A 27,130-nucleotide genomic window follows, 5' to 3' on the forward strand; every position below is an offset into this window, starting at 1 on the left:
GTGACGGCGGCACCCCCCACCCCACCTTCCCTCACGTGACCCGGTTTGTTGTTGTTGCGGCCTCCGCGGAGAGGGTGTCCGCGTGGGCGGTGGCGAGGTCACGTGCAGGGTTTAAATCTCTCCCTGGAGGGAGGGGGGGTCGGGAAAGGGGCGCTGTTGCGCCGGACTGGGGGAGGCGGCGGTTGCTGCTCCAAGATGGCGGATGAGGAGACTCTGCTCCTCCAACCGCGTAGCGGCCTCTGCGCTGCTGCTGAGAGTGCCGAGCCCCTACCTAAGCGCCAGCGCCTGGACTCGGAAGGCGGTGGCGGGCGGGGCTCGGGGAAGGGCCCAGGCCCAGAACGAGGAGATGGGACGGCGCCCACCTCGGGCTCCGCGGCTGGGGCGGCGGCGAGGCTGCAGGCGGAGGTAGCGGCGGCGGCGGACTGGAGTGGCGCGGAGAACGGGGCCGGGCTGCGGGGCCTGCCCCGCGAGGAGCCGCCCCCGCAGCAGCAGGAGGAGGGGGCGGAGACGGCGCCCAGTGGAGACGCGGTGGAGACGGCCATTGGCTGCAGACGGTCGCAGTGCTCACACGGGGCGGCCGACGCGGCTGCCCTGCATCCCGGTGAGGATCCTTGGCCTGCCCTCGCAGTGGGGAGCGGTACCCTTCCTGCCCCCTCCCGTTGCCTGGGGCAGTGCTGTCCCCGCCCTCAATCGCTGCGTACGGCCAGGCGGGCCTAGCCTAGCACTGCCTGCTCACTGGGGAGGCGGGGACGCTTCGAGCCTCCTCTGCTTTTGTGTGACACTAGTCAGCGATATCCGCACCCCCCACACACGCACCTGGGGGGACGAGCAACCTGCCCACGCCATCTGCCACGCCCATTCGGGGCCGGGGGCGTAATTAGCCGTCTTCCCCGGCCTGGAGAGGTGCAGTTAATCTCCAGCCTCTCCTAGCCTCCAAGTGTAACACAGCCTGGGCTTGCTGAGAAGCAAATGAATTCCTCAACCGCCACTGAATCACCTGCTAAACACAGGTGTTGGGTGGCGGGAAGGTCAAGCGTCATGAACTCCCTCCGTGATTGGAGGTACAGAGAGGAGCCAGCCATGCTTAGCATCCTATCCTTTTGCATTGCTTATTCAGTTGTATAATTGCTACCAAACCTTATTAAGGATAGTGGTGCTAAGTTCTTGCTCACTAACCCTTCCAAATCTTTTTGGGTGCGTGCTCAATGGGCTCTTGCCCAGTTTCACCTCTTTGCACATATATGCTTGCCAAATGCCCTTTGAGTGTCCTTATTGTTACATGCTGATCCCCAGATGTGGATATTGAACTTAAAATGGACATTTTGCACATGCTTTTTACATGGTTAAGTGTGTGTGCTAAGCATGTGTATTATTACACAAACATTTTCTGCTCCATTCTTGTTCATCTACTTAGGCTTGTAGATGTAGAAAAGTGGTGTAGTTGGCCTCTGGTTTGTACTCCTGTGTAAAAGGGTCCCCTACAATGTTTGGGGATTGTGAAAGATTCTTTTTTTCAACTTCTATAATTTTTATGGGCTATACAACAAACAAAGCTCAATAGACTTACAAATTACTACATTGCTTGTGGACCTGTTAAACAATATACACCTCTACCCTGATATAATATGACCCGATATAACACGAATTTGGATATAACGCGGTAAAGCAGTACTCTGGGGGGGGGGGGGCTGCGAGCTCTGGTGGATCAAAGCAAGTTTGATATAACACGATTTCACCTATAATGCAGTAAGTGGGTTTTTTTGTTTTTTTTTTGGCTCCCGAGGACAGCGCTATATCGAGGTAGAGGTGTATATCAAACTTACTAGTAATTCTCAGCATATATATATATACACACACACAAACACACACATACTCGTTCATAAGCTGAATATTTTTGGTAAAAGTGACCCATCAAAAAGCGGGGGTCAGCTTATAAACCGGTCTAAAATTTGATGATTTTAAACTCTATGAAATCATTCAATTGAATATCTAATACGCTGTTGTTTTGTTTACCTGGAGCGTTCGCAGGCACCATTTCCCACAGCTCCCATTGGCTGGGAACAGCGAACCACGGCCACAGGGAGCTGAGTAGCTCCGTGCCTGTGAATGCTCCAGGTAAACAAAACGTCCCGACCCGCCAGCAGCTTACCCTGATGGCCTGGGAGCCAAAGTTTGCCAACCCCTGAAATATAGGGTCGGCTTATGAAAGGGTCATGCAGTTTTTACTATTTTTACCTATCCATCTTGGGGGGGGGGGGGGGGTTGGCTTATAAACGAATGGGCAAATGAACAAGTATATACGGTAATTTCTAAGCTACTTATTGCTAGACAATTTTTCAAGTATTGTGTATAGTATGCATCCATTACTAACAATTTCAGTTTACCCTCTTAAGTTCACATAATAATTTTCTCAGTTTTATTTCCTGGACTTCTAAAAGGAGACTGATTCAAGTATTGTTGTAAACAAATTTCTTAGTAGCACCGTCTTTAGTTATTAGAAGTGAAAGTTTTAAAAATTCAGTTTTCTTGTCACTATTTTTATTTTGTTTCCTTCTTGTATTTGGCTTACTTTCAATAACTTCTGTTTCATATGAGATGTTATCCATTGAGCATGTGTCATGCCAGCTCTTTCTGTAATTACCCCCAGTGCTGAGAGCTATGGCTGAGAATCCATGATTAAATAAGCATACATACCTTTCTGGAAACTGCCCTGCTTGAGTAATCCCCTGACTATGCAAGGGGAGCATAGTTAAACAGTTGTTTAAACTGTCTATAATGAGAAGCATTGTTGAGGGTCTACAGAGGGTCCAAACTGTTAACAATGTAGGACCTGATCCTTCGAACACTTCATTAACTTTATTCATGTGAAACGTCTCCTTGAAATTAATCTGCCCCTTGGTGGACATTAAGGAATGTGTACTAAAGCCTACATCTTGTGTACGCTAATGTGTACCAACTATCAATTCTGTTTTTGTTTCTTTATGGGATTTATACTCTGATTTATGTATAAAGATTTCAGGTGAGAGTGGAAACTGTCCAAATACATAAGAAAAGACACTGTGAGGGGAGAGATTACAAAATAGCACTCGTATGTTTTAAAACTTTTACAAGTTAGAATTTGAAATTTGTCTCTTCTCCCATTCCTTGTTCCTATTCACAACAGAGCTTTAAAGTAATCTCTCAGGGAGGATGGGGTTAGAGTTTTTACTACTTTTTTATCCTGTATAAAGGGTACCTGCTGTGTTTTCTGCTTGTGTGTGTTGGGGTTTTTTTAACATAAGAAAATGAGGATTTATCTAGTTTGAAAGAATATAGCCTTATCCAGAATAGGATAATGAAACTGAAAAGTTTTTGGTTTTTCTTTTTTAAGGAACGGGTAGTGAGGACCGAGTTCCACTTATCTCCCTTTGTTCTTCAACGTAATAACCAGACCTGTTAGATCTGGTCTTCCCCTGGTTTTGTTGGAGATCTGAGGTTCTAACGTATTTGGAAAGTCTCGCTGCCCCCTTAGGTTTTAACTCAACCCAGTTAGCACTGTTAAAGTCAGCATACCTTGTCTTCACTGAACTGTTCTTACATGTTTGCTAAAGCATTCTGACATACTTTTAAATCCTAGTCTAGATAAGGACAGTTTGTGAACTAATGCAATGTTGACCTCCTAGGATTCAGGAAAACAACAAAAGTTGAGCAGTTGAAGTGGGAGTTGAGAGGAAGGGATTTTTAGTAAGAGTGTTCTAAAACGCCACATCTTTGGTTTTGGTGTGTGGGATTGTGTGTTTTTTTGTTTGGTTGGGTTTTTTTACTTTTTTTGAGAGTGAGAATTAACACCTATGTATCTTCAGTGATTAATGTTTATTTAAAAAAAAAAACTGTATTAGATTCATGACCCACCACCACCCCATGGAGATCTGAAATTTAACAAAATAAATCCTCTGAAATATCCAGTAAAATTAGGGAGGAGCAAACTTGATATTTAAGCTTTTTTTTAAAAAAAAAGGGGGGGGGAAGCAAGTGGGAACTTGTCCCCTGCACCTCTTTTTCTTACTAGCAAAACCTCTCAACTTCTCCGTAAAAGGCCAGATTAAAAAAAATCCTTTTGCAGGTCATCTCTAAAGCTATAGTAACATTTTAGCCTCTTTATAATGTTGTGATTCAAGAATAATACTGCTTTGTTATACTATCTTGCAGATGACATCCTTTTTAGTGATGAAATCGTAGCCAATGGTTTCCATTCCTGTGATAGTGATGAAGATGACCGAGCCTCACATGCAAGCTCTAGTGACTGGACTCCAAGACCACGTATAGGTAGAAGTTTATATAATGTATCATTTCCAAGATTCTTTACTTTTAATTGTTACTTAATATCTGACCTTTTAATACTGATTATCCTCTTCCTGTTGCAAGAGTCCACTAGGCTATTTTGACACTACCATATTACTACTTTTCTGGAGATTACAGTTGTGGGAAGTATATTGTATCCAGTCTGGATGGTTAAAGGTGAACAGAAGAAATTCCTTCACCTTCTTACTATAAAGCAGCTAAAATATATTATTTGGCATCTTTCAAACATCACACCACTATATAAAAATATCATGCACTTCACCAAATTTAACATGTCACAAAATGTTAGATTTATTGCCAAATCCTGTCTACCAGCACTTCCAAATCAAGATTCTAGTACTTCTTATTTCCTGAAAGCATGGTCCAAAATGTTGGAAGCATTATACAGAATGAGAGTTCTTAAAAGGAAACATACTTTGGGAATTAGGTTTCTAATATGTGATTTTGTGCAGTCTTCAAGCATAATAAGAGATGGGATCTTATGTCAACAGAAGTCCTGCCCTGGCAAATCTGCCTGGTAGGTTTTTCTAGATAACTCACTAAGAGTGTATCTATCTTTAGTGAACAAACGGCACCACTACATCGGAGTCTAATAGTCTGTTATATAGATAAGGGCTGTTGATGAAAAGGGTCTTAATTGGGTTAGTAAGATAAAGTAGTAACAGTCAGCTAAAATGTCTAAAGAATTTTCCTTGATTCAGAATGTTAAGTTAGATTTTATATACTTTGTTTTTCTATAATAGGTCCCTACACTTTTGTTCAACAACATCTCATGATAGGCACAGACCCACGGACAATTCTGAAGGATTTGCTACCAGAAACAATTCCTCCTCCTGAACTGGATGATATGACTCTGTGGCAGATTGTTATAAACATTCTTTCAGAACCACCAAAAAGGAAAAAACGAAAAGATATTAATACTATTGAGGATGCTGTGAAACTTTTACAAGAGTGCAAAAAAATAATTGTCTTGACTGGAGCTGGGGTATGTACATCTAAAATATGTTAGTGTGAAAATAAATGAATAACTACCTAGGTCCCGATCCAACAATTTACAGCAGGCTGCGTCCATGCAGAGCCACCCTGAAGTCAGTGGTGCTCTGAATGGGTGCAGCAGTCCACCTGGACACTATAAATCGCAGGATCAGGGCCTAACCTTAGAATTGATCAGAAATTTAATTTTACAGATCTTGTATATGGGAGAAATAAAATTAGCTTGATATTGTTATGCCTTAGCTTAGACAACTGTATCCTAACTTGTCTAGCATCTAAAGGCAAGATGTAATTTTTTTTTATCCCTAGGTACCTGTTCCACAATACTAATTTTCTATCCCCATCTTTGTGTTTGCTGAAATAGATACTGAGATTTTTCTGTCTAATTACTTTGGGCCTGATATAACTTCCATTGGACGAAAAACTACTGTTAACTTAGATGAGAGTTGGACTGAGCTTTCTTTGATAGAACATTGTATCTGGTCATTCGGTTGCACTCTTAGAAGTAATCAAACACAGTACATATTGCTACAGTCAAAAGTTCTTACATTTGTCTTTCTGCATACCAACCATGTCATGGCACAGAAGTCAAGGAATAGTTGCTTGCTTTGTTTCATTCCTGTTGTAACGTGACTGGCTCAAGAGAGAACAGATGTGATAGATTGTTACCTCTTCACCCCTAAAATGGAGTGTGATAAGAAGTAAGAGATGAGCAATTTGAGACAAACCATTGTGCCCATAAGAGAAGGATACAGCCCTGGTACTGCCTAGTTTCATTCATTCTGTAATTGCTGTTAAGCCTTTAAATTGAAAACATTTGGCTAGAGAAATCATGGTTATACTTATTAAAGTAATAGCATACATAATATCTTAATTTGGTGCTCAAAAGGTGTGGGGGCTTTTTTGGATGGTGGTGGTCTTGTTTTTTTAAACCTTACTTTATTTATGCTAGGCAAATAAATGTTATGTTAATAAGCTGATCTGCTACTATACTTTTAAAAATGTATAAGGATGACTTTTCTTGTTACAACTACTATGGGAGATCAGTGAATTTCATTTTAGGAAACCAAATTTAGTGTTCTTGTTTTTAGGTGTCTGGGTACTCATATTTACAAAATTTTTAATGCAGTACTAAAAATATATATAAACAGTGTTCTGTTAAACAACTGGTCCGTGACATGTAGATTGCTGTACAGGTGTTTGTGACCTCAAAGCTAAATTAATGTTCCCCCTCCCTTTTCCTGCATATTCATGGAGAACTTTACATTGCTCTGTCAAAAAGTCTATCAAAGTAGACATGGGTTATTCAAATTGCCTTTGTTCTCATTCTTTGGTATTAAAAGTTGATAGCACACACAAGTTTAGTTCTCAAATATAGCATATGCTAGCAAGCCATCATATCCAAATATGCAGTTGATTTCAGGCTACAAATTGTAAACCTGTATTTCAGGTGTCTGTTTCTTGTGGAATACCTGACTTTCGATCAAGAGATGGCATCTATGCACGCCTTGCAGTAGATTTCCCAGACCTTCCAGATCCTCAAGCAATGTTTGATATAGAATACTTCAGAAAGGATCCAAGACCATTTTTTAAGTTTGCAAAGGTACTGTGTTCCAATTGCTTTTATTATTTTGGACAGTAAAAATATGCCTCCGTCAGACAGAAGATAGTTCTGCCTTCACTTTTTCTTCATGAACGAGGACAACTCCTAAAGCTACTGAATTTAACTTTAATGAGGAATGGCCTTAGTCATCAGCAATGAAGTGAAACTAAGGCCATCCCTCATTAAGATAAAGTAAAAAGCAAGTATTACAGAGTTAACAAATTTCACTCTTCTCAGTATTGTGTATCTCATCCTAGGTAAAGCCATATGTTATCTTCAATAGGAGTATTTATAATTAAAAAAATACTTTGTTTGTTTTTGTAATGGGGATGCTAACACAACCTTTCTAATTTGGGCTCTCATTTCAGGGAAGGTATTGGAAAATGTTTGCCAAGGATGTGATTATCTAGGTGGCATGATGTTCCATTATCAAGTAATGGCACAGAAATTCTTAGTAGATGATGTTGTCTTCTGAAGAGAAACAAGGAGCATGAGGGACTCTTGGCAGCACATGAGTGTAATGAACATGTATTCAGAGACCTGTTTGACATGCTTATTACACCTGGCAACTTAACAAGTTCATAGCATGCATTCAGACTCAACCAGGGGACATAAAATCCGGTGGGGGAGGAAGTCTTCATACACTGGCAGAGTTGTTTGTTTGGGTTTTTTATATAGCTCCTTTTGCATGCATAAAGATGTCTTAAAGAATTTAAACAGTACAAACTGTATATAGGGATCACTTCTGTCACGTATTGGATGGGATGCAGTAGCTTTTTAGAACAATGCCAGTGAAGCTAAATAGCCTCCCTTTTTCCTAAAACTATCTAATTGAGATAATATGAAAACTCAGATGCAGAAGCAAAATGCAATTATATCCAATTTGGAATTTCCTCAGAACATTAACTATTCCATCAAAAACAAAATGAAATACTATGGGACCTCTAGAGGAGTGGTAAGAACCTTGGAAACAGCACCATCGCTAACATGGTGCATCTCACTCACTAAAGCACTGTTTAGTACTAACTCAGAGGTTGGGGAAGAAACATCGCATCCTGCAGCATCTTGGTTTTCCTGAAGTCTCCCATCCAAATACTAATCCAATCATGTGCTTTAGATACCCGGAGCTCACTGATTCCTTCAGTATCTACAAAATTCACCTCTGCCCCACTGCTAAAATCCGTCTGTGCATCTCTCAGAACAATTACTGTAATTTTCCCCCTTTTTTTCTTCATTGCCTCTTTACCTCCAGTCTGCTCAATATTTTGGTAGCAAAATAATCACTCCCTACTCCTGCCACACTTTTGCCTGTGTCACCTTTTTTTTCCCTTTTCTTCACTCTATCCATGGGCTTTCTATATTCTGTCATTAGGGTCTTGTATAGTCTTCCACCAACCTACATTTCTGGTCTTACTATGCTCCACTCACCCTATTTTTTCCTATATTCATCCTAATACAATCACGCCTAGTTTTCTTGCTTTTCTACCTTCTCTATCTCCTTCTGCCTATTGGCTTTGTGCCTTTTATATCATTCTGCTTCTGTTTCTCTCTCCTCATATCACTTCTTTAAAATCATCTCAAACATTTATTCCTTTTTTCTCATTAATAATCTCAACATGCTCCTTTCCCCTAAACTGTTTGTCTGTATTTTATTTGGATTATAAATATTTGGGGGCAGGGGATCTCATCTAAGCTTGTAAAGAGCGATGTGAATTAACTGCACTAGATAAACGTTTAATAGCAGCTATCGTAGCCTGATCATAATCTGTGATGTAACTTAAGGTCATCAGTACCCACTGCTGCAATTTAGATGCAGATGCCCTTTCTGATGGGTATCCATTTTATGAATTGCTTTCCCTGCTTACTGATTTGCCTTTGGTATGTAACCTTCCATACCAAAGGTAGAACTGGCACAGGGAGAAGTTAATTTAGCGGTTTACTGACATATTTACAGAACTTCCGGTTTTCTGTTTAAACTAATTTCTTTTAGTAAAAATCTGAAATTATGGTCAGTGTTTACCATGAAATATATCTTCCTTATTTTTTTGAGGGAAAAGACTGTCTTCTCTAGTGTATATGGGGAGTTTCCAGTGGACATCGTTTGATTAAAATAACTTTAAATGTTTACATAGCTGTGTTACTAATAACACTTTAGCCTATTAAAACTGGACACATTTAAAAAAATCTGTTTAATTGGTACTGCTGTTTTTTATTCATATTTCATTCAGCTTGGAGAATTAAAATAGTCAAGACAAAAACCTTTCAATAAAATTTAAATGTAGAATACAAACTACCTGGCAGGGTCTGTTTGGTGGTGGTTTTGTTTTTTCTTTTTTTTTTTTCTTTTTTGTCTTATCAAACTTTTATGTAAGAATAAAAACAATTATGGTGACAAATCAACTATCAGTGAAAACGTACTTGTAGATGTAGATCTCTTTTGTATAGTTTTCAGTACCACAGTACAAAATCTTAGAATGAGACTTCAGACACTAGGAATGAAAAGGAAAATCTAAAAAGCATAGAATCTTAGGACTGGAAGGGACCGCAAGAGGTTTAGTCCAGTCCCTTGCTCTCATGGCAGGACTAAGTATTATCTAGATCATCCCTGACAGGTGTTTGTCTAATCTGCTCTTAAAAATCTCCAATGATGGAGATTCCACAACCCCTCTAGGCAATTTATTCCAGGGCTTAACCATCCTGACAATTAGGAAGTTAACCTCCCTTGCTGCAATTTAAGCCCATTGCTTCTTGTCCTATCCTCAGAGGTTAAGAAGAACAATTCTTCTCCCTCCTTCTTGTAACAACCTTTTATGAACTTGAAAACTGTTATGTCCCCCTCTCTTTCTCTAGACGAAACAAACCCAATTTTTTTCAATCTTCCCTCCATAGGTCATATTTTCTAAACCTTTAATCATTTTTGTTGCTCTTCTTTGGACTCTCTCCAGTTTGTTCAGTGAATTTCCACTGAATGCATCCGATGAAGTGAGCTGTAGCTCACGAAAGCTTATGCTCAAATAAATTTGTTAGTCTCTAAGGTGCCACAAGTATTCCTTTTTTCTTTTTGCGGATACAGACTAACTACTCTGTGGTGGTGGTTGCTACTCTGAAACCTTAAACAATCTGATAACCTTAATGGTAGCATTTGTGGTAGTAAATGTTATGTGACATTTCAAAAGTCATGTTTTCCCTTGTTCATAATTTTTCAAAAAAACAAATCCACCCCATATCTCCTTTTGGTCTGTATCAGAAACTAGTATTCCTGATTTTAGCAGAAACCTGGGAGTGGTGAACAATGGTCAAAATGCAGCAATTGAAATAAGGGTTGAATTTGAAAGAAATAGGACCATGGGAAGGGAATAATTACAATAACTAGTTGATTGACTGGCACTGATATTTTGTTCTCTAAATAAGGAGTTTCTGTACTTGCAATGGTTTATTGTATATCTTTCTGTATGATGCTGGATCACGAACTGAAAATGTTGCTCTAGCATTTATTTACACATCCTAATGTAATTCTCACTTCTGCAGGAAATATATCCTGGACAGTTCCAACCATCTCTCTGTCATAAGTTCATAGCTTTGATGGACAAAGAAGGAAAACTACTTCGCAACTATACTCAGAACATAGACACACTGGAACAGGTTGCAGGAATCCAAAGGATAATTCAATGTCATGGTCAGTGAAACTTTAAAACTACTGCATTTTTCTAGATAATGTACACTCAGATGATATAATACAAGTAATCTCTCAGTGTTTTCCTTTCCTACTTGAAGTAAAACATAAGATGATGCAATTAACCCAAAACAATGTGTGTTAAACTCAGGAAATCCAGAGTAAAGGTTAAACTTAAAAGAAATCCAACTATGTTAAAGTATTGAAATGTTTAGTTGAGGCACCCACACTATCTTAGGTCTGCCCTGTAATGACTCCATGCTGTAATGCCCATATGATTATGTTAAAGCCATTTTAGTGTTTGTAGTCCCATATTAGATTAAACTGATTTTTATAGAAGCTAAGGTGGCTTTTTGTTTTGTTTCTTTGGTTTTTTTGGCGGGGGGGGCATTTCTTCATTGTGACACTACAGGGCAAAGTTAAGGTTGTGAGAAAAGAGCTGAATGATATGATTAACTTGTCGGTTATATTGTTCAAGCTAGGCTTGCAGTACAAAGAAAAGGAGTACTTGTGGCACCTTAGAGACTAACCAATTTATTTGAGCATGAGCTTTCGTGAGCTACAGCTCACTTCATCGGATGCATGCATGTAGCTCACGAAAGCTCATGCTCAAATAAATTGGTTAGTCTCTAAGGTGCCACAAGTACTCCTTTTCTTTTTGCGAATACAGACTAACACGGCTGTTACTCTGAAGCTTGCAGTACAGTGGCTAAATCAGTATTAAAAATACACAAGGGCATCATAAGAGGTTATAAACAAGAACAACAAAATGGTGAACCATAAAACTGATAGTGTGTCCTGTGTGGTTTCCCTAAATGGTAAGAGTCATATGGTCTTTTCTAGCATGGATGGTTCCACATCTTAAAATCTTGAACTAAAAAAAAATCAAGTTACTAGAAGGCATAATTCTGAAAAACAGAACCAAATGTCTGGAAGAAAAAATGAAAAATCTCTAATTTCGAGTTGTAGCCAGTACCATTTTATATTCTGTTTCATAAGATGAATACAATTTTTTATTTTAATTTGAACCCTGGACTATTGGCTAAGGGGGGGAAAGAAGCCTATATGCATATTTGTTTTTATTATATTTTTTAATCTGTTGGTAAATTTTAACTACCCCTTTTTCCCCTGTTAAGCCCCAAAAAGCTGAATGAAAACTTTTTGGGACAAAAAACATTGGGGAAACTGTAGGGATTTTTCACTTACCAGTTAAACCCAGATTTGAATTTTGCAGATGGCTAACTGTTTTTAAGGAAGGTATACATCAACTTTAAAGAAAAAATACAGTAACTTTTCATTTGTTTTAAATAGATCTTTAATATTAATCTCCTTTTTACTGTTTTTATATTATTTTGCACTTAAATATTTGACTAAAACCAACTGGTAAATCATTTTATACTTGTGCCATAGGTTGTAGAAGTGAATAAACTAATATCCAGTTTAGATTTTGGAAAAGAGGAAGCCTGTTTCTTTTCTACCTATTCACTGTACACTATCACACCCAACAAAATGGGGATGGGGGGGAAAAGGCCATGTACAGATTCTAACTTCAGAGGTTGGATTCACCCAAGCTGCCACATGGAGATTTAAATTGCATCTCTCTGCATTAGCGTGGCCCTCTGTTTCTCATTGGAGAGTCACTTCTAGAAAGGGCAGCTGCTACATCTGCTGCCTGCCTTCCCTTTGGATTTCTGCTTGATCTAAGGAGGGAGCAGCTGTAAATTGCTGTCAGGATCTCTGCTAAAGGAAGTTAAGTTGGTGTGTATTCCTTACCTCACTTCCCTCAGCAGGAGAGAAAAGAAAGCAGTCTTTTGGCACCATAACCTTCATCTCTATCTTCTCAGCAGAATTTTTGCTCACAGGGGCTTCTAACACTGTGTGTGTGTGTGTGTGTTGGTAGAAGAATCTGAATCCACTTTAGATGTCAGATGGAAAAAATGATGTTTCTCTGGATGTGCTTTTCTGTCTTGTTACCTCCTGTACTTACTGGTACTGTTTCTTTGTGAAAGATTACTGACAGAATAAGTCAGACAACTTCAACTTTGCATTTTTTTTTAAAACACTGTCCATATTCACTTGTTTAGTTCAATATATTTTCAGTTTTTTTAAATAAAGGAACAACTGAATTTATAATAAAGCCTGTGAGCCTGTTTACTCTTTCTTGAGGTCATACATGAATTAGTTTCCAGATTTTGGTCTTTCTCCCATTCTGAGACAGTGGGTCTATGCCTCTCTTCCAATAGAATTGGCAGTTCAGACTTCTCCATAAGGCTTCTGTCCTCCAGCCAGATAGACTTAGCTAGTGCAAACAGAATAACAATTCAGTACAATATATTGCAGTCTGAACTTCTAAAGCTAAATTTTGGAGGAGCAGGGACCAAGAACTTCCCCCAACTCTTCTCTTCTCTAAGGGGCAGAAATTTCAAGGGCATTGTTCCTCTCATGCTCCCTGACAAACTTTTGCCTGTACTTGTTCTGCCCTCCCTTCTTTATGGTGGGTCAAGGAAAACAGTTGCAGAAAGGTGCTCTGCCTTCATCAAGATTCTCAAGAACCATGAGGTGTGCCACAGTAGGTCCCATTTCCCAGACCCGTGCTCTGCTGGAGGAAGGGGCTGAGAATCTGGATGACTTCCTGGGATCTGTGCTTTTCCCCTCACCAATACTACTCTAAGCACCTCTGCTAGGGCAGCTCTCTTCAGCTGTCAGGATTCAGTAAACTGAAAACCATATTTGCCAATAAAAAAAACTTCAGGAATATGTCCAAAAATCCCCCTAATTCCGTAGACAAAGCTCTAAAGGGAAATGTTTCAGGTTATTAACTGAGTCACTTGGCAAGGAGTCTGGCATCCTTTCTATTCTTGTCCTATCCAAGAGCAAGATTTTGGTTCTCCTGGATTTTACATTAACTCCAGCACTCCTCCTCTCATAATAAACAGCAGGAACGCAAGTGCAAACATTCAGCTTTCCTCTCTTCTTACTCCCAAGAAGACCAAAACATTATATAAGAGGACACATGACCACCATTCCTCCAAAGGAAATATTACAGCTGATATCCAGGGAACTAGGTCATAGTGAAGTGGATCTTATTGCACCCAGTCAACACAAAGGGAAGGGAACTAGAACAGGGAAGCAGACTAAAGATCACTATACGCCTTTTCTCCTCCCACTGCATCCTCCTTGCACTATGAAGAGTGATTCAGAAAATGGAGGCACCAGTAATAATTACTGTCCACCTCCAACTGGCCAAGAAGACTGTGGTAGTTGGACATAATATAGTTGGCACACTGCTACTTCATCTTCCAAGAAAACAGGATCTTCTGTCCCAGAAACCACTACTGGAGCCTGACAGCCTAGCTAAGTTCAAAACAATATGGGATACTTGTTCAAAGTAATAAGCTCTCCTACACTCATTTAAGCTTTCCACCCTTTTGACCTATGGAAGAGTTTAGAGAAAGTTTTCATACTAGTGTCAAAGTAAAAACATTAGTGTCACAAAACTAAGCATTTTACTTCTTCAGAACTTCTTACAAGAAGGTCTAGACTTGGTCCTAAAACATCTTGCAACCCAGTGTTGTAAACATTGGTTCACAAAAGTCTGGTAGATTACCTAAGTTCCTAGACCACCATGCCAAATCAGCAGTTAAGTATATCTGCCCTTCCGTATTAAGCTCTTGCAACCCATACATTTGAACCTATGGAATCCAATTCCCTGTATTTGCTCTTCATAAAGACAAGCTTGCAGGCCACAATTAGGATGACAAGAAGAGTCTCAAATCTCTTGAATGAAGTAAAACTCATAATCAAAGCTGATTTCTGTGAGTTGTAAAAGGAAGAGTTATTCTTCCCTCATTTTACCCAAAGTGTCAACAGCTACAGGAAAAAGCATGGTATGTGCTAAATGTGTGAAGAGTAGTAGAAATATACTTTAGTAGAATTTATCAATGAAGTTGAACATTGGCTTGTATCTTCAACTGGTGTAAATTGATGTAGCTCCAACAAAGTCAATGGGGCCACGACAGTTTACACTAGCCAAGGTTCTGGGCCACAAGTAAGGGTGGCAATACCACAGCTGCCCTACAATAACCTTGCAACCCCCCATAACCTCCTTTTGGGTTGGGATCCCCACTTTGAGAAATGTTAGTCTCCCCTGTGAAATCTGTATAGTATAGGGTAAAAGTACACAAAAGACCAGATTTCATGGTCTGTGACATGTTTTTTCACAGTCGTGAATTTGATAGGACCCTACTTACAACTACTACTTTGGGGGGAAATTGAACACTTTATTCTGGTCTCTCTCTCTCCTTGCTAACTTTTACTGACTGCTTGCTGCATAATAAGTATTTCTGATTAGAAAAAAGGGAGAATCAAAATGGAAAACTAGTTTCCTGAGTACTTTTCAGTAACTAATCCTTGTGCACATACCTTAGTTTGCACCACAAGAAATTCTCCAGCTATCTATATGAAGGCATCCTTCAGGTTTCCTTTATATAGCTAGCTCTGCTTAAAAAAAAGTAGTAGAGTAAGTTGTATTCTAATCTACTAAAAAATAGTTTTTTCCCCTAACGCTTTAGAAATACTCACGTGACACAAGAGTGGAAGGGGCATGACATGACCAAGCCTGAACTGCTCTTGGTATTTATAGGAAGAGAGGCATAGCCCAAATGCCTCAAATGGAGGGTTTCTCTCAGAAAATATATTACCAAATAAGTGTTTCCATCTTTCAGTTCAGTTAACTGACTTTTTTTTGAGACATTTGTTCCACATGTAAGTCATCATGTGAGACCATATAATATTTTTGTCAAACTGTCACTATTGTATAGTTTAACACACACTGCCTTCATCCATATCCATATATATATATATATATATATTTTTTTTTTCTTTCAGGTTCCTTTGCAACAGCTTCCTGCCTCATCTGTAAATACAAAGTTGACTGTGAAGCTGTTCGAGGAGACATTTTTAATCAGGTAAAAAAAAAAACTTAATTGATTACAGTCTCTCAAGAAGTTATTACAGAAACGTCCCCAATTACTTCAAGGACAACTGTCAGCTTCTGCTTTTTAAATATATGTATTAAACGTGCACTAGAAATGTTGAATTAAATTCAAAACACTTACATTTATATTTCAAGATTTTCCTGCAGCACTTGCAATCCAAATACTATTATATGGGAACCGGATACATTTCTAATTAATTTCACTATCTAGTTTCACTATATAATTAGTTGAACAGAATACAAATGGTTAAAAAAATAAAGTGGATTTAACACTGTCTTGGTTTTATTAATGTAAGATGATGATGATAGTAATGCAGGTAAGGAACTCTTCAAATATTTTTAACCTGAGTGTTCCTTTAAATGTTCCAAGGAAGTTTTGTTCAGTCTGGGTAAAACTTGATAAACAGCACACGACATATGTAAGTAAAGCTGATAAAATTATAAAGCTGTTCTTGCATCCTTTGTTAAAAAGATGGGGACTCAAATGGGCCCTTTGACACACATTTTCAAAGGCTTGTTTGAAGCTATTGTCATATCTCTCTAGCCCTCTGTGTTGTGTGACATGCTCCAGATTTAGGCCAAGTAGTTCCTACTACTCTTCCTAATGTAGAGCAGTAGTGTATTGGACAGACTCTACCCTCAGCCCCCCTCTTTATTCCCTCCCCTTCAAGGAGCAGAGGGGTTTCTAAGAAGGTGCTTAGCTGGCCAGGAGGATCTGGGAAGGGAAGAGAACTTGTTTACACAAGTGGAGTCCTAGCCTAGGAGATGGGTCTCTGCCTGTCTAGTTAGAGGCCACTTCTCAGATGGTTCTGCCACAAATGCTTAGTGTATCCACAATTAGTCTTAATTTCTCATTTAAAAAAGCAAGGACCATAAACATTGAAACTCAGTCTCAAATATAATGATATAAGAGGAAGAAGGTTATTTGACAAATAAGAGGTTTACTGTAAAGTTTAAATTGAAAAATAGAACTACAGTTGAAATGTGACAGGCCTTTTTGAGGTGACTGCAGCACTCTGAGGGTTATTTGTAATATTTGAAGTGTGCAATAATGCCCATGAATAAAGTGTGATTTGTATTGCTATTAGGAATGTTCTATATAAGCACTATTTCTCCTGCCTGGGTACCTGTTGCTCCCTCAGCTCTGAATCAGTGGGTATTCAACTCCAAATCTGACATCACTGAGGCTTCTCATGGCTTCGTTTGTTTGATTGTTAGTTGCCAGCTCTCCCTCTGCTGCCCACTTGGATCACTGCACTGATGCCCAGAGCCTTGTCTTCTGCCTTTGTACCAGAAAAACAGAGACTTTTCTTTGGGCTCTCCCTATTCTATCCAGTCAGGATTAATATTATTTTAGTTATTGCCTCCACTTCCTCTCCCTGCAACATCTCCTTGTATTCTAGCAGTAGTTCTGGTAGATAGTGTCCTAGAAAACTTTAGGGAAGACACGCATTTTCTTTGCTAGGAAATTTTACAGCATGTTTAGAAGTGCAGTGCCTAGCAGTAAGGTCAAAAGGGCTTCTCTTTCTGGCTCACCTCCATGCTCTTGCAGTTCCTTCTATTTGCAGCAGTGCTGTAAAACTACTTGGAGCCACTTAGGACTATCTTCCTGTGGCAGGACCTGACTTTTTAAATAATCCCAGACAGTTGGTGGGTGTGTGTTTTCTATTGCAGTTTAATGTGTCCACTGCTGAACGTGGCTTCCAAGAGCAAAGAATAGGTCAATCGGAGGAAAAGAAAATGCCCAAAAATTGGTTTTACCCCCTCCTGTTCTTCAAACTGCTCCAATAGCAAGCTTCTTCCTAGGGAGGAACGATCTCTCCAGTCCCCAATCCTGTCTGGTTCTGTATCTTAGTTCTCCACTGCCCCCCCAAAATGTTTATTTTAGGGGCTAGTTAATGGCTCCCTCCACAGGAGGAAACTCTCACCTAGCTCAGAAACCCCAGGTGGTTCTCTGCTTCAGCACCCCCTTTGCCTCTAACAAGGACTTCCCTCCCCATTCCTTCAGATAAATAGCTTTCAGTCCTAAGTCCTTATAGGAGACTGTTTCCACTCTTCTTTTCCCTTCTTTCCAACTTCCTACTAGATAAAAAATTGGAGTTTGCCAGTTTCCTCAGTCCTTTAATTCTTAACAAATTTTGACTATTTTTTTTAGCCTTGCTCCTTCTCCAACCAGATTTCATTCTAAATCAAAGGGGGATGTTTGGATAGGAAATGAAAATTCCAGACAGCTTATCAGCAGAGACCTCCTTTTAACCTATGATAGACAGCATTGTAAAAATCTCTTAATTTTGCTGCTTTACTTCATTCTTCTGCCTTTGCTTCTCTGCCTCTCCTAAAACAGCTAGAGTGTTGTCGTCCACCTTTAACATCACCAGTGGCACTGTGTTCTTTGCTGTCCAGTATCCATGACCACCTATCTAGGTAAGAGGAAGAAGGAGCTGTAGACCTGGAATGAACTCTTGAGGAAGAAGATATAGTTTTCTCTTCAACTTTTCCTGAGGACATCATTTCTGTTTTACTTCTAATTACTTCAGGCCATTTCAAGAGTTACTAGGACATGTGGCAGAGGTTCTAGAATTAGAAATAAGTCCAGAAAAAGATGCACCAACTTTTGGACATACTTAAAAAAAGGAATTTTTCTTTTCTCTCCTATCCCTGGTCCATTAGTAATGTCAGTGGCCAGTAAAAAGCTCTAAGTCAGGATGGACCTTCCTTCCCAATAGCAAGGATGCCAGCAGGAATAATTTTGGGGGGATGGGTGTATGGAGAAGTTTACTCTGAGGTACCCTGGGAATTTGAGTGACCAACTATCTATTCTAGCTATAGAATCCTCGAATATCAGGGTTGGAAGGGACCTCAAGAGGTCATCTAATCCAACCCCCTGCTCAAAGCAGGACCAATCCCCAATTTTTGCCCCGATCCCTAAATGGCCCCCTCAAGGATTGAACTCACAACCCTGGGTTTAGCAGGCCAATGCTCAAACCACTGAGCTATCCCTCCCCTTAAAGTCCCCTTTAACTTCTCAATATCAAATATCAGCTTTTGAAACAGATGCTCCCCCTTAACAATCATCTTCCTGAGAATTAGTGGAGAAGCTCATAACAGAAAGATGTATAACACTGAAGCATAGCTACTTATGTTTCAGACACTTTGGACTGGATAGTGGCGTCAGCTGTTTCACTGAGAGAATATATTTGTCACAAGTCATTGAGCCTTTTGTCTGAGATTCGGGCCCATGAGAATGGGTTTTTTAGCCTAAAGATGAATGAGACCTGGAGAGAATGAAGGATACCATTACTTGGTCTCTGGGACTCCTTAATCTAGATCAAAAGAAGGAATGCCTCCATGTCTTTTTCCTTCTTACACAAAAAAGACTTTACCTTACACATCCTTAAGTTTCCAACCGCAGTTCCAGAGAGCTGTTGTTGGCATCAACAGAAGGAGTCAGAGCAATGTAAAACTCTTCAGGCAGAGAGCAGCTAAATGCTCTGTCGTCATCTTTATCAGCAGTTCATCAGATCTGAAGTTTTCTGTGAGAGCCCAGAGCAAGTTTCAACTTCATCCTCCTCCTCTGTCCCCTTTGGGGAGCACTTGGTTAATTTCCCTTTGGCTTGGGATACTAGAGACCATTTAGTCTGGATTTGTGATCCAACCTCACTCCATACCATCTTCCAGCCCTCATGCCATCTCACTTCTCTGGGATCCCTCTTGTGAGAATCTGTTCAGAGCAGAAGTGGATTCCTTGTGTAAAGACTGGAATTGCAGAGAGAACGCCTCAATACAAAGGGGAAAAAAATCTATTTTTGGTTTTTCAGAGATGGCTTTTGTCCTATTGTGGACCTCCAGAAACCAGCCAGCTTAATCAGAAAATTCAAGTTCCACATACTGACACCAGCTTCCATTATTTCTGCCTCTCACCCAAAGTACTAGTTCATGGTTCTCTACTTAAAAGATGTCTTTTTTCCATAGAGCTTTCAGATTGGCTCTCAAAGTTTTTGGCTTAAAAGTCTGCAGGTGCTGCCTGGAGATCTCTTCACACTTTTATGCAGCACTAGTCTCTTGATCTGCCATTGAGATCTAATGCTTGCTATGGGAGGGCAGTTCTGAGTCTGTTTAATGAGAACACCTCAGCCCTCCTTCCTAGGAGTTGTACTGCATGCAAGACTACAAATGGGAACCTGCAGCGGCCATCTCAAAGAGAAATTATTCAGCAGTAAGTAGTTTTTTTTAGAGTGTTGTCTCTGTATATTCACACTCCTCACCCTCCTTCCCCTCTTTTCCTAAATTCAAGTCTTAGCACTCTGTAGTTTAGCAGAAAGAACTGAGGCAGTTAAGGGTGCATCAACTTTCTATAAAGTCCATTCCAAACATTCAGAGCTGTGAGAGAGGATGCACAAGTATCCAGAAGGCTCCCAAAGCTCAATGGCTGCAATGGAGTGGACATTACACAAGTGTAGATATGGAGACAACACTCTCAAAGAACTAGTTTCCAGTGAGCTTCATTTTTCTGTCCTGTGCAGGAGTTGAAAATTTATTAAGGGAGTCTACCCTGGTGTCAAAATGCAAAGTTTATCATTCCTGTACTATTATGCAGGATGTGGTTAACTGGCTATCTGCTAGAGTTCAGTGGTGCTATATGCATGTAATTTGTAAAAACTTCAGGATGAAAGGTTATATAAACGTAAAACTATTACAGTACACATTTTGATTGGGAAGGCTACTTTATACTGGGACATCTTTCAGGAATTGGCAGTTAATAACTCTTGTTTAGTCAGAACAATATTAGAATAAATTCTGCTTGATGGTAATGTATTTAGCTAGTACTGGGTAGTAGTAGACTAAGCCCATGTTTGATAAGTGTGAAATTAAGTTCTGGACTTCAGTAAAGAAGTCGCTAAATAAAGGTTATATTTTCTTGGGTACTTCCTACCCAACCAGTACTGCCCTGTCACTCACATGCTACTGTGTGTGCAGAGCAGCAGAGTTTGGGATGCACAAGAGGTCTGCATAGAGCAGAAAAACAGACTGAGTAGACTGCATAACTTACTGAAGCTACTTTTAATACCTTTCACAATATACATTTTGACAATGAAGAACTGTTCAAACTTGAGATTCTCGTTAAAAAGTTGGATCCATGATTATTAATGAAATAATTTAAAATGCAGAAAGAAAAGGAGTACTTGTGGCACCTTAGAGACTAACAAATTTATTTGAGCATAAGCTTTTGTGAGCTGCAGCTCATTTCATTGGATGCATTCAGTAGAAATGCATCCCCCCCTCCTGCTGGTAATAGCTCATCTTACCTGATCACTCTCCTTACAGTGTGTATGGTAACACCCATTGTTTCATGTTCTCTGTGTATATAAATCTCCCCACTGTATTTTCCACTGAATGCATCCAATGAAGTGAGCTGTAGCTCACGAAAGCTTATGCTCAAATAAATTTGTAAGTCTCTAAGGTGCCACAAGTCCTCCTTTTCTTTTTGCGGATACAGACTAACACGGCTGCTACTCTGAAACCTTTAAAATGCAGGTTGTTCCAAGATGTCCCAGGTGTCCACCTGATGAACCACTTGCCATCATGAAGCCAGAAATAGTGTTCTTTGGAGAAAACTTACCTGAGCAGTTCCATAGGGCCATGAAGTATGACAAAGATGAAGTTGATCTCCTTATTGTTATTGGGTCTTCACTGAAAGTAAGACCAGTAGCACTGATTCCAAGTAAGTGGCTATTGCTAATAATTTCGGGGAATAACAAAGAAAGCATTCTGATGCAAAAGTTTCTGGTGAAGACAAATTTAAAAATGTAAGATAATGCACACCATCTAGCTTCTGTTCCACACAATCCCAACAAATGTTTGAGATCTTCCTTGGTTTTGGTTCAGTGTGGAAGCTGGACTGATTATCTTGTTTTTTCTAATTCAAGCATATAATTAAGGAAACTTTCCTATACAAATCTGATAAGAGGGACAAAACAAATCTAAATTTTTTTTTAAACAAGTGATGAGGAATGTATCAAAGCAACAAAAATCTAAAATATTAAATTTCTTCACAAAAATACTTCACGGGTGGTTTGTCTGACTTCATTATACGTTTTAGTTCTCCATCTCTGCTTTTCACAGATTTTCCTCTCCCCTTGCACTTGGATAATAAAAAAAAATTTATAATCTCTCAGATGTTTGATAGGGAGTGCTGGCTTGACAAAAAAAAAAGACTATTTTGTCAAGGTCTGCTTTAAATGTAATCTTTATTTTCAAGCCTTTGTTTTTAAGCACTGTGCAAAACTAGGCAATGTGTATGGTGGTTGTTTAGAAGTTTTAGTATCCTTGAGTTCCCCAGAACTGGTGTGTAAAACTGTTTGTGCTAGTGTAGACTGGACAAAACTAGCCCCATCACTGTTTCAGAAAGTACTGAAAATCATTGTCAGCAATGGTTTATTTGCCTGGTGTACACTGGGTTTACCAATACTGTCTGTTCGTTTGTACAAATTTGTGAAGAGATACTAACGCCTTATCAAGTTAAAAAATGTCAGTTTGGAACAATTGCTGGTCAGTTGTTCATTGTTATAGTGTCTGCTGTTGTTTTATCTGTGGGCCTTCTTTCCTCCATAGGTAAGTTGTCATTTAGGCTGAATGGGGAGCATGAAATTATGACCATAGAGTAAAGCTTTGCCTCACAGATCATTTCTCTCCTTACTTCATCCTTGGATAAAGTTGGATGTCTTTAGTCAGCTATCTGAAGAACCAAAGATGGGTCAGCAAGTTTTTTGTTCCAAATATGAAAAGGCAGGCAGGTTAAGCAATCCTTTGCATGCAATGTGGTTTGCAGTCTCAGAACGTTTCTGTTGCTCTAGTTAAAGGGATATCATTAACTGAAAGTCACAATTCTTTCTGAAAATTTTTGCATTGTTTCAAGTAATTCATAAATTATTGTAACTTTTCGAAGAGATTAGAGAAGTCTCTTTTCTATTTGTTTACTTGGATCATTTGACAGTAACTTTTTTCACTGTAATCAGTTTCTTCTGTTTGCATAGGTTTTTTACATAGTAACAGAGTAGAGGAACACTTGTTTAAAAAATAAAAGGAAATTACTATAAAGCCACAAAATTGTTGGTAGACTAACGGCAGGTATAACACCTGAAATTACTGTTTTTTAATTGACTAGATTTTAAGTTAATTGTTTACTTCTCAAACTTCTTTGTTTTAGTCTCTCATTAGTGGGCATATAGAGAGAACTTGGAGAACTCCAACTAACAAACTTTTGTTTTATCAGTAATGTTAGTGCATTCTATCTGCTGTTAAAGAATTTTACCTTTACCAGAAATATAAGTATTTTTAAAGTTTTGTGGTGACTGATCTTTTCTGTGTGTAGGTTCCATCCCCCATGAAGTGCCTCAGATCTTAATTAATAGGGAACCTTTGCCTCATCTACACTTTGATGTGGAACTTCTTGGAGACTGTGATGTCATTATTAATGAATTATGTCAAAGGCTAGGTGGTGAATATACAAAACTTTGCTATAACTCAGTAAAACTTTCAGAAATAACAGAAAAACCTTCACGAATGCACAAGGAACTTGAAATGCATTCAGCTGAGTTACCACCTACCCCTTTAAAAATTTCTGAAGACTCTAGTTCACCAAACAGAATTACACCACCAGATCCTTTAGTGGTACCTTCAGTTGGATGCTCTCAGAGTAAGGCAGAAAATTCTGATCCTGCCTCAGAATCTAAAGGGAATTGCATGGAGGATAAATTGCAAGAAGCACAAGCATGCTCAGAAAACTCTGAAAGTATTACTGGCCAGTTAATCAACTCAGAACATATGAAGGATAATAGATCTAACAAGGAGGAAAATAAAGAGAAAAATGAAATAACTTCATCTGTTGAAACATTGAGGAAATGTTTGGCAAACAAATTTGCAAAAGAACAAATTAGCAAGCGGCTTGATGGTAAGTGTAAACTCACAATCAACCATCTTGATTTTCATATGTAGGATATGAGACCTTAAGTATTTTAAAGCAGTAAAATGTTCTTAATTTGTTTGAGGCAGTAGAGAACGTTGTTTCAGGAGACACTTCAGTAATATATGAAGTAAAGTCTATTTTAGAGAAGCAAGCAGGAAGTAGTCTATGTGCAGTGACAATGAAAAATGCACGATTTGACTAGAGCCATGGGAAGAATCTAAAGAGAAACTGAAGAATCCTCTCTCTTTTTCCTACATGAAATAAACAACTAAGTTATTAAAGCGTACTGTGGGGGGAAAAGCAAGATTCAGGGAGTTGGAGATTATCAAAAGCCAAAGCTTTTAATTGCTCTGCCAAAGTTACTTTTGGTGAAGCATTAATTTGTTAATCTTTTCACACACTAAATTATAAAAACATTGAACAGAAGTTTTATTTACATTTCAGTATAATGGCTATATTGCAGTATTTTGGGTGACAAAAGCATCATATTGAGTGGGAAGCAAATCTCGTAAGTGACATTTAATTTCTCAAACTGTCACCGTAATTACACGCAGTAATAGTGATGCTGTGAGATATTAATACCAGCACTTCATCCTACTCATTTTTAGTTGTAATAGTTTGAAGAAACTTTGGAGTTTCTGCAAATCTCTATGGTAATTCTGTTGCATAGCCCGTTGAATGTTCTGGTGACATGAAATACATAGAAATTACCATTTCACTGTTACAAAATGAATTGGCATTGACAAGCTTTTAGATGGTCAATTCTCCGCAGCAAAGACTATGTCTTTATCTCTATTTGTACAGCACCCAGTATAATGTCCAGATTTGTGCTATTGTAATATTTAATAGTGCATAAGAGTCTAGGAAAACATTTCTAGAGCTGGGAAAGACAAGTGCTTGCTGTAAGAAAGTAATGAAAAGAGCTGGGCTATAAACACACTGCCATTCTTTTGTTGTGAAATTTTCTTTTGTTTTTAAACTATGCAGTATAGTATGCATACATGATGTTTTACCTCCATTAAAACCAACACTTCTTATTTTAAAGAGTTTAGAATCTAATCATTGCTTCTCAGAGTGAAGAAAAGGTACTCCAGTGAATCGATATGGAAGTGGTGGTCAGTATACCAAAGCAAGAGAACTGATGAAATTAACACACTCTACCAGAATATGAAACTTCAGTTGGATTAAAACAGATTAGATAGAAAGCTGGCAAACAAGATGTCTGAAACATAAAGTACACATCATTTAAGAAATTTCCTAAATATGCCCATCTTCTCTGAATGAAGAGAAGAGATTTAGGGGATAGTCATGAATAATTTGTAAGAAAGCATATGGTGCTGCTTCAATAAAAGTGAACAAAATGCATTGGTGCACTAAAAGGAATAGACTTCAAGAACAGAGGCATTGAAATGAAAGCGTAGTAAGTTTAGAATGTAACATTAAATATATAAATATTTTTCATTATCTGTAGAATTCATTACTGCAAGTGTGTGAGATTGTTGGGTTGTTTTTTTTTTTTTTAAAGAACTGGGTAATCATGAATATTAATGTTGAAAGCCTTGAAAACCAATACTGTTATGGATAACTCAGCCTCATGCTTTAGGGCTGAAATTGATCACAAGTGGAAATCAGGAAAGCATTATCCCTTTCTTGTACAGTAATGCATAATTTGTATTTAACAAGTATATGTTATGGGAAGACTGAGGAAAGGAATGCCTTGCTTTCCTATGCTGTATCTGGTATTTGTCACTACTAGATGCAGGATACTGGACTATAATGGTCTTATAACTTGTTCCTGTTAGATTTCTGCATAATATTGCACATTTGGAAATAGGTTTTGTGGTTAGAAAGATTGTACTGCATCAAAATTTATTTTTACTTAACAATTAAGCAGATTACTCTTAATTGATTAAATGTATTTCCAGGTACTCAATACTTATTTTTACCACCAAATCGCTACATTTTCCATGGGGCTGAGGTATACTCAGACTCTGAAGACGATGTCCTATCAACTAGTTCTTGTGGGAGTAGTAGTGATAGTGGTTCTTGTCATAGTCCAAGCTTAGATGTAGAAGATGAAAGTGAGATTGAAGAATTCTATAATGGCATGGAGGAGGAGGATGCTCCAGAGAGAGAAGAGGAGACTGGATTTGGGGAAGATGGAGTGGTTCAAGATGCAGTTGGTGAACCAGCTTATATAAATGAAGCTGCAGGAATTGATCGTCCATCAAACAAATTGTAAAGTAATCATTGACTGGTTACAGGAACTTTTCCACCAGCTTTAGCATGTTGAAATGAATGTTTACTTCTGAACTTAAAGCAAGGAAACCATAAGGATGTAATGTTCATAAACAACTAAAACAGATTTTCATGCAGTTTTTTAAAACTTTTTTCAATAAAATTTTGTAACTGCATTCAACACTAATTGTTTTATTTTAAAAAAGGTACTAAGAGTATCTTTAAGTAATTGTCACTATGTTCACTTTTATTAAGTTTATTTGTGTGATCAGGCATCTGTGTGTGTATATGTACATGCACACATACAGTATTTTTGCTTAATGAATATCATATATTATTTTTAAGCAGTTTTGAAAAAGCCATTGGAATGTTAAACTAATAAAAAGGGAACAGCTAATCTAGACCAAAGAATGGTATTTTTATGCCTCATGGCTTATAACAGTTTGGTTTATTTATAACCTCTTTGTGCTTCTGCTAATTCTTTCATTCTTTTATAATCTGTCATTAAACACTGGCATTTTTCAAGACTTTCTGTGGCAGCTACTTTTTGCTTTGTTACTTTGAATATTTGAGAGTGTCAGTAGATAGTTAAAAATAAAACAAGACAGAGAGCACTTGAAAATGTTTTTGCCTTGCTGAGACTTATATAAAGTGCTCTGAAGAGCATCATGCTTAATTAGCATTTTTGAAGGATGACTGATATTTCCTGTGGACATGAAGCGTTGTCTATATTGGCTCATAAAACTATAACAAGACAATAAGAAATGCTATGAAAATATTTGTTTCTATTTAAAGAAACAAATTGGATTCTCTAACTGCAGAAGTTTTTCAAGTTCTTGTATAAAAGGTCTATCAGTGTAGTACAGCTTGCATAAATCCTTTCTGATAAACTGCCAAGCTGTTAAAATGCAAACTATTATGAATTTGTAAATCTTACTTCTAGGAGAATGTAAGGAGGGGAAGATCTTTTCCCAAATATCTGAGTGCTTATCATTTGAACTAGTTTCTCCCTTTTCTGTTACACAAAAAGTTGGCAATTAGCTGCTTACACTTCTAAAGTAGTTGGTAAAATGCAGTGTAACCATAACTCAACTAGAAAGCGTGCCTCTTTGAGGTTCTGTCTCCTGTCTGGAGAATGATACCTTATTACCTACTAGTTCAGTGTTTTTGTACTAGAAAGCAAATCAGCTACTGAAATTGGCTCCTACAGTGTATCTTCAAATGCTAGGTTGCCTTAAAACTGGATGTCATACTTTTTTCAACTGTAGATTTGTTTCCATGCTTTTAGAATTAAATATTTTGCAAAATTGCACAGTATAG

General features: G+C 38.6%; 1 protein-coding gene across 2 annotated transcripts; it reads left to right on the plus strand.

Moving 5' to 3' along the window:
• Positions 1-103: 103 nt before the first annotated feature.
• SIRT1 (sirtuin 1) lies at positions 104-25,967 on the plus strand. 2 transcript variants are annotated; one of them, XM_084634821.1, is made up of 9 exons: positions 104-601; positions 4,189-4,305; positions 5,085-5,326; positions 6,785-6,937; positions 10,466-10,613; positions 15,498-15,577; positions 21,142-21,328; positions 22,979-23,557; positions 25,498-25,967. In XM_084634821.1, exons 1-9 carry the CDS (start codon positions 196-198, stop codon positions 25,812-25,814), a joined length of 2,229 nt encoding a protein of 742 aa, XP_084490947.1. In that variant the 5' UTR covers positions 104-195; the 3' UTR covers positions 25,815-25,967. The 2 variants fall into 2 exon arrangements, with proteins under 2 accessions (XP_084490947.1, XP_084490948.1); XM_084634822.1 differs by lacking the exon at positions 25,498-25,967 and adding an exon at positions 24,646-25,473.
• Positions 25,968-27,130: the final 1,163 nt, after the last annotated feature.

Source organism: Lepidochelys olivacea (assembly GCF_965140295.1).
Source record: "Lepidochelys olivacea isolate rLepOli2 genome assembly, chromosome: 7".
In the NCBI taxonomy this organism is placed as follows: Eukaryota; Metazoa; Chordata; order Testudines; family Cheloniidae; genus Lepidochelys; species Lepidochelys olivacea.

Bases quoted from the DNA above. Each gene is read 5' to 3' on its own strand.
- SIRT1 (XM_084634821.1), top strand. From the start codon at position 196: ATGGCGGATGAGGAGACTCTGCTCCTCCAACCGCGTAGCGGCCTCTGC. The intron at 602-4,188 runs GTGAGGATCCTT...ACTATCTTGCAG, and splicing joins CGCGGCTGCCCTGCATCCCG to ATGACATCCTTTTTAGTGAT. The intron at 21,329-22,978 runs GTAAGTGGCTAT...TTCTGTGTGTAG, and splicing joins ACCAGTAGCACTGATTCCAA to GTTCCATCCCCCATGAAGTG.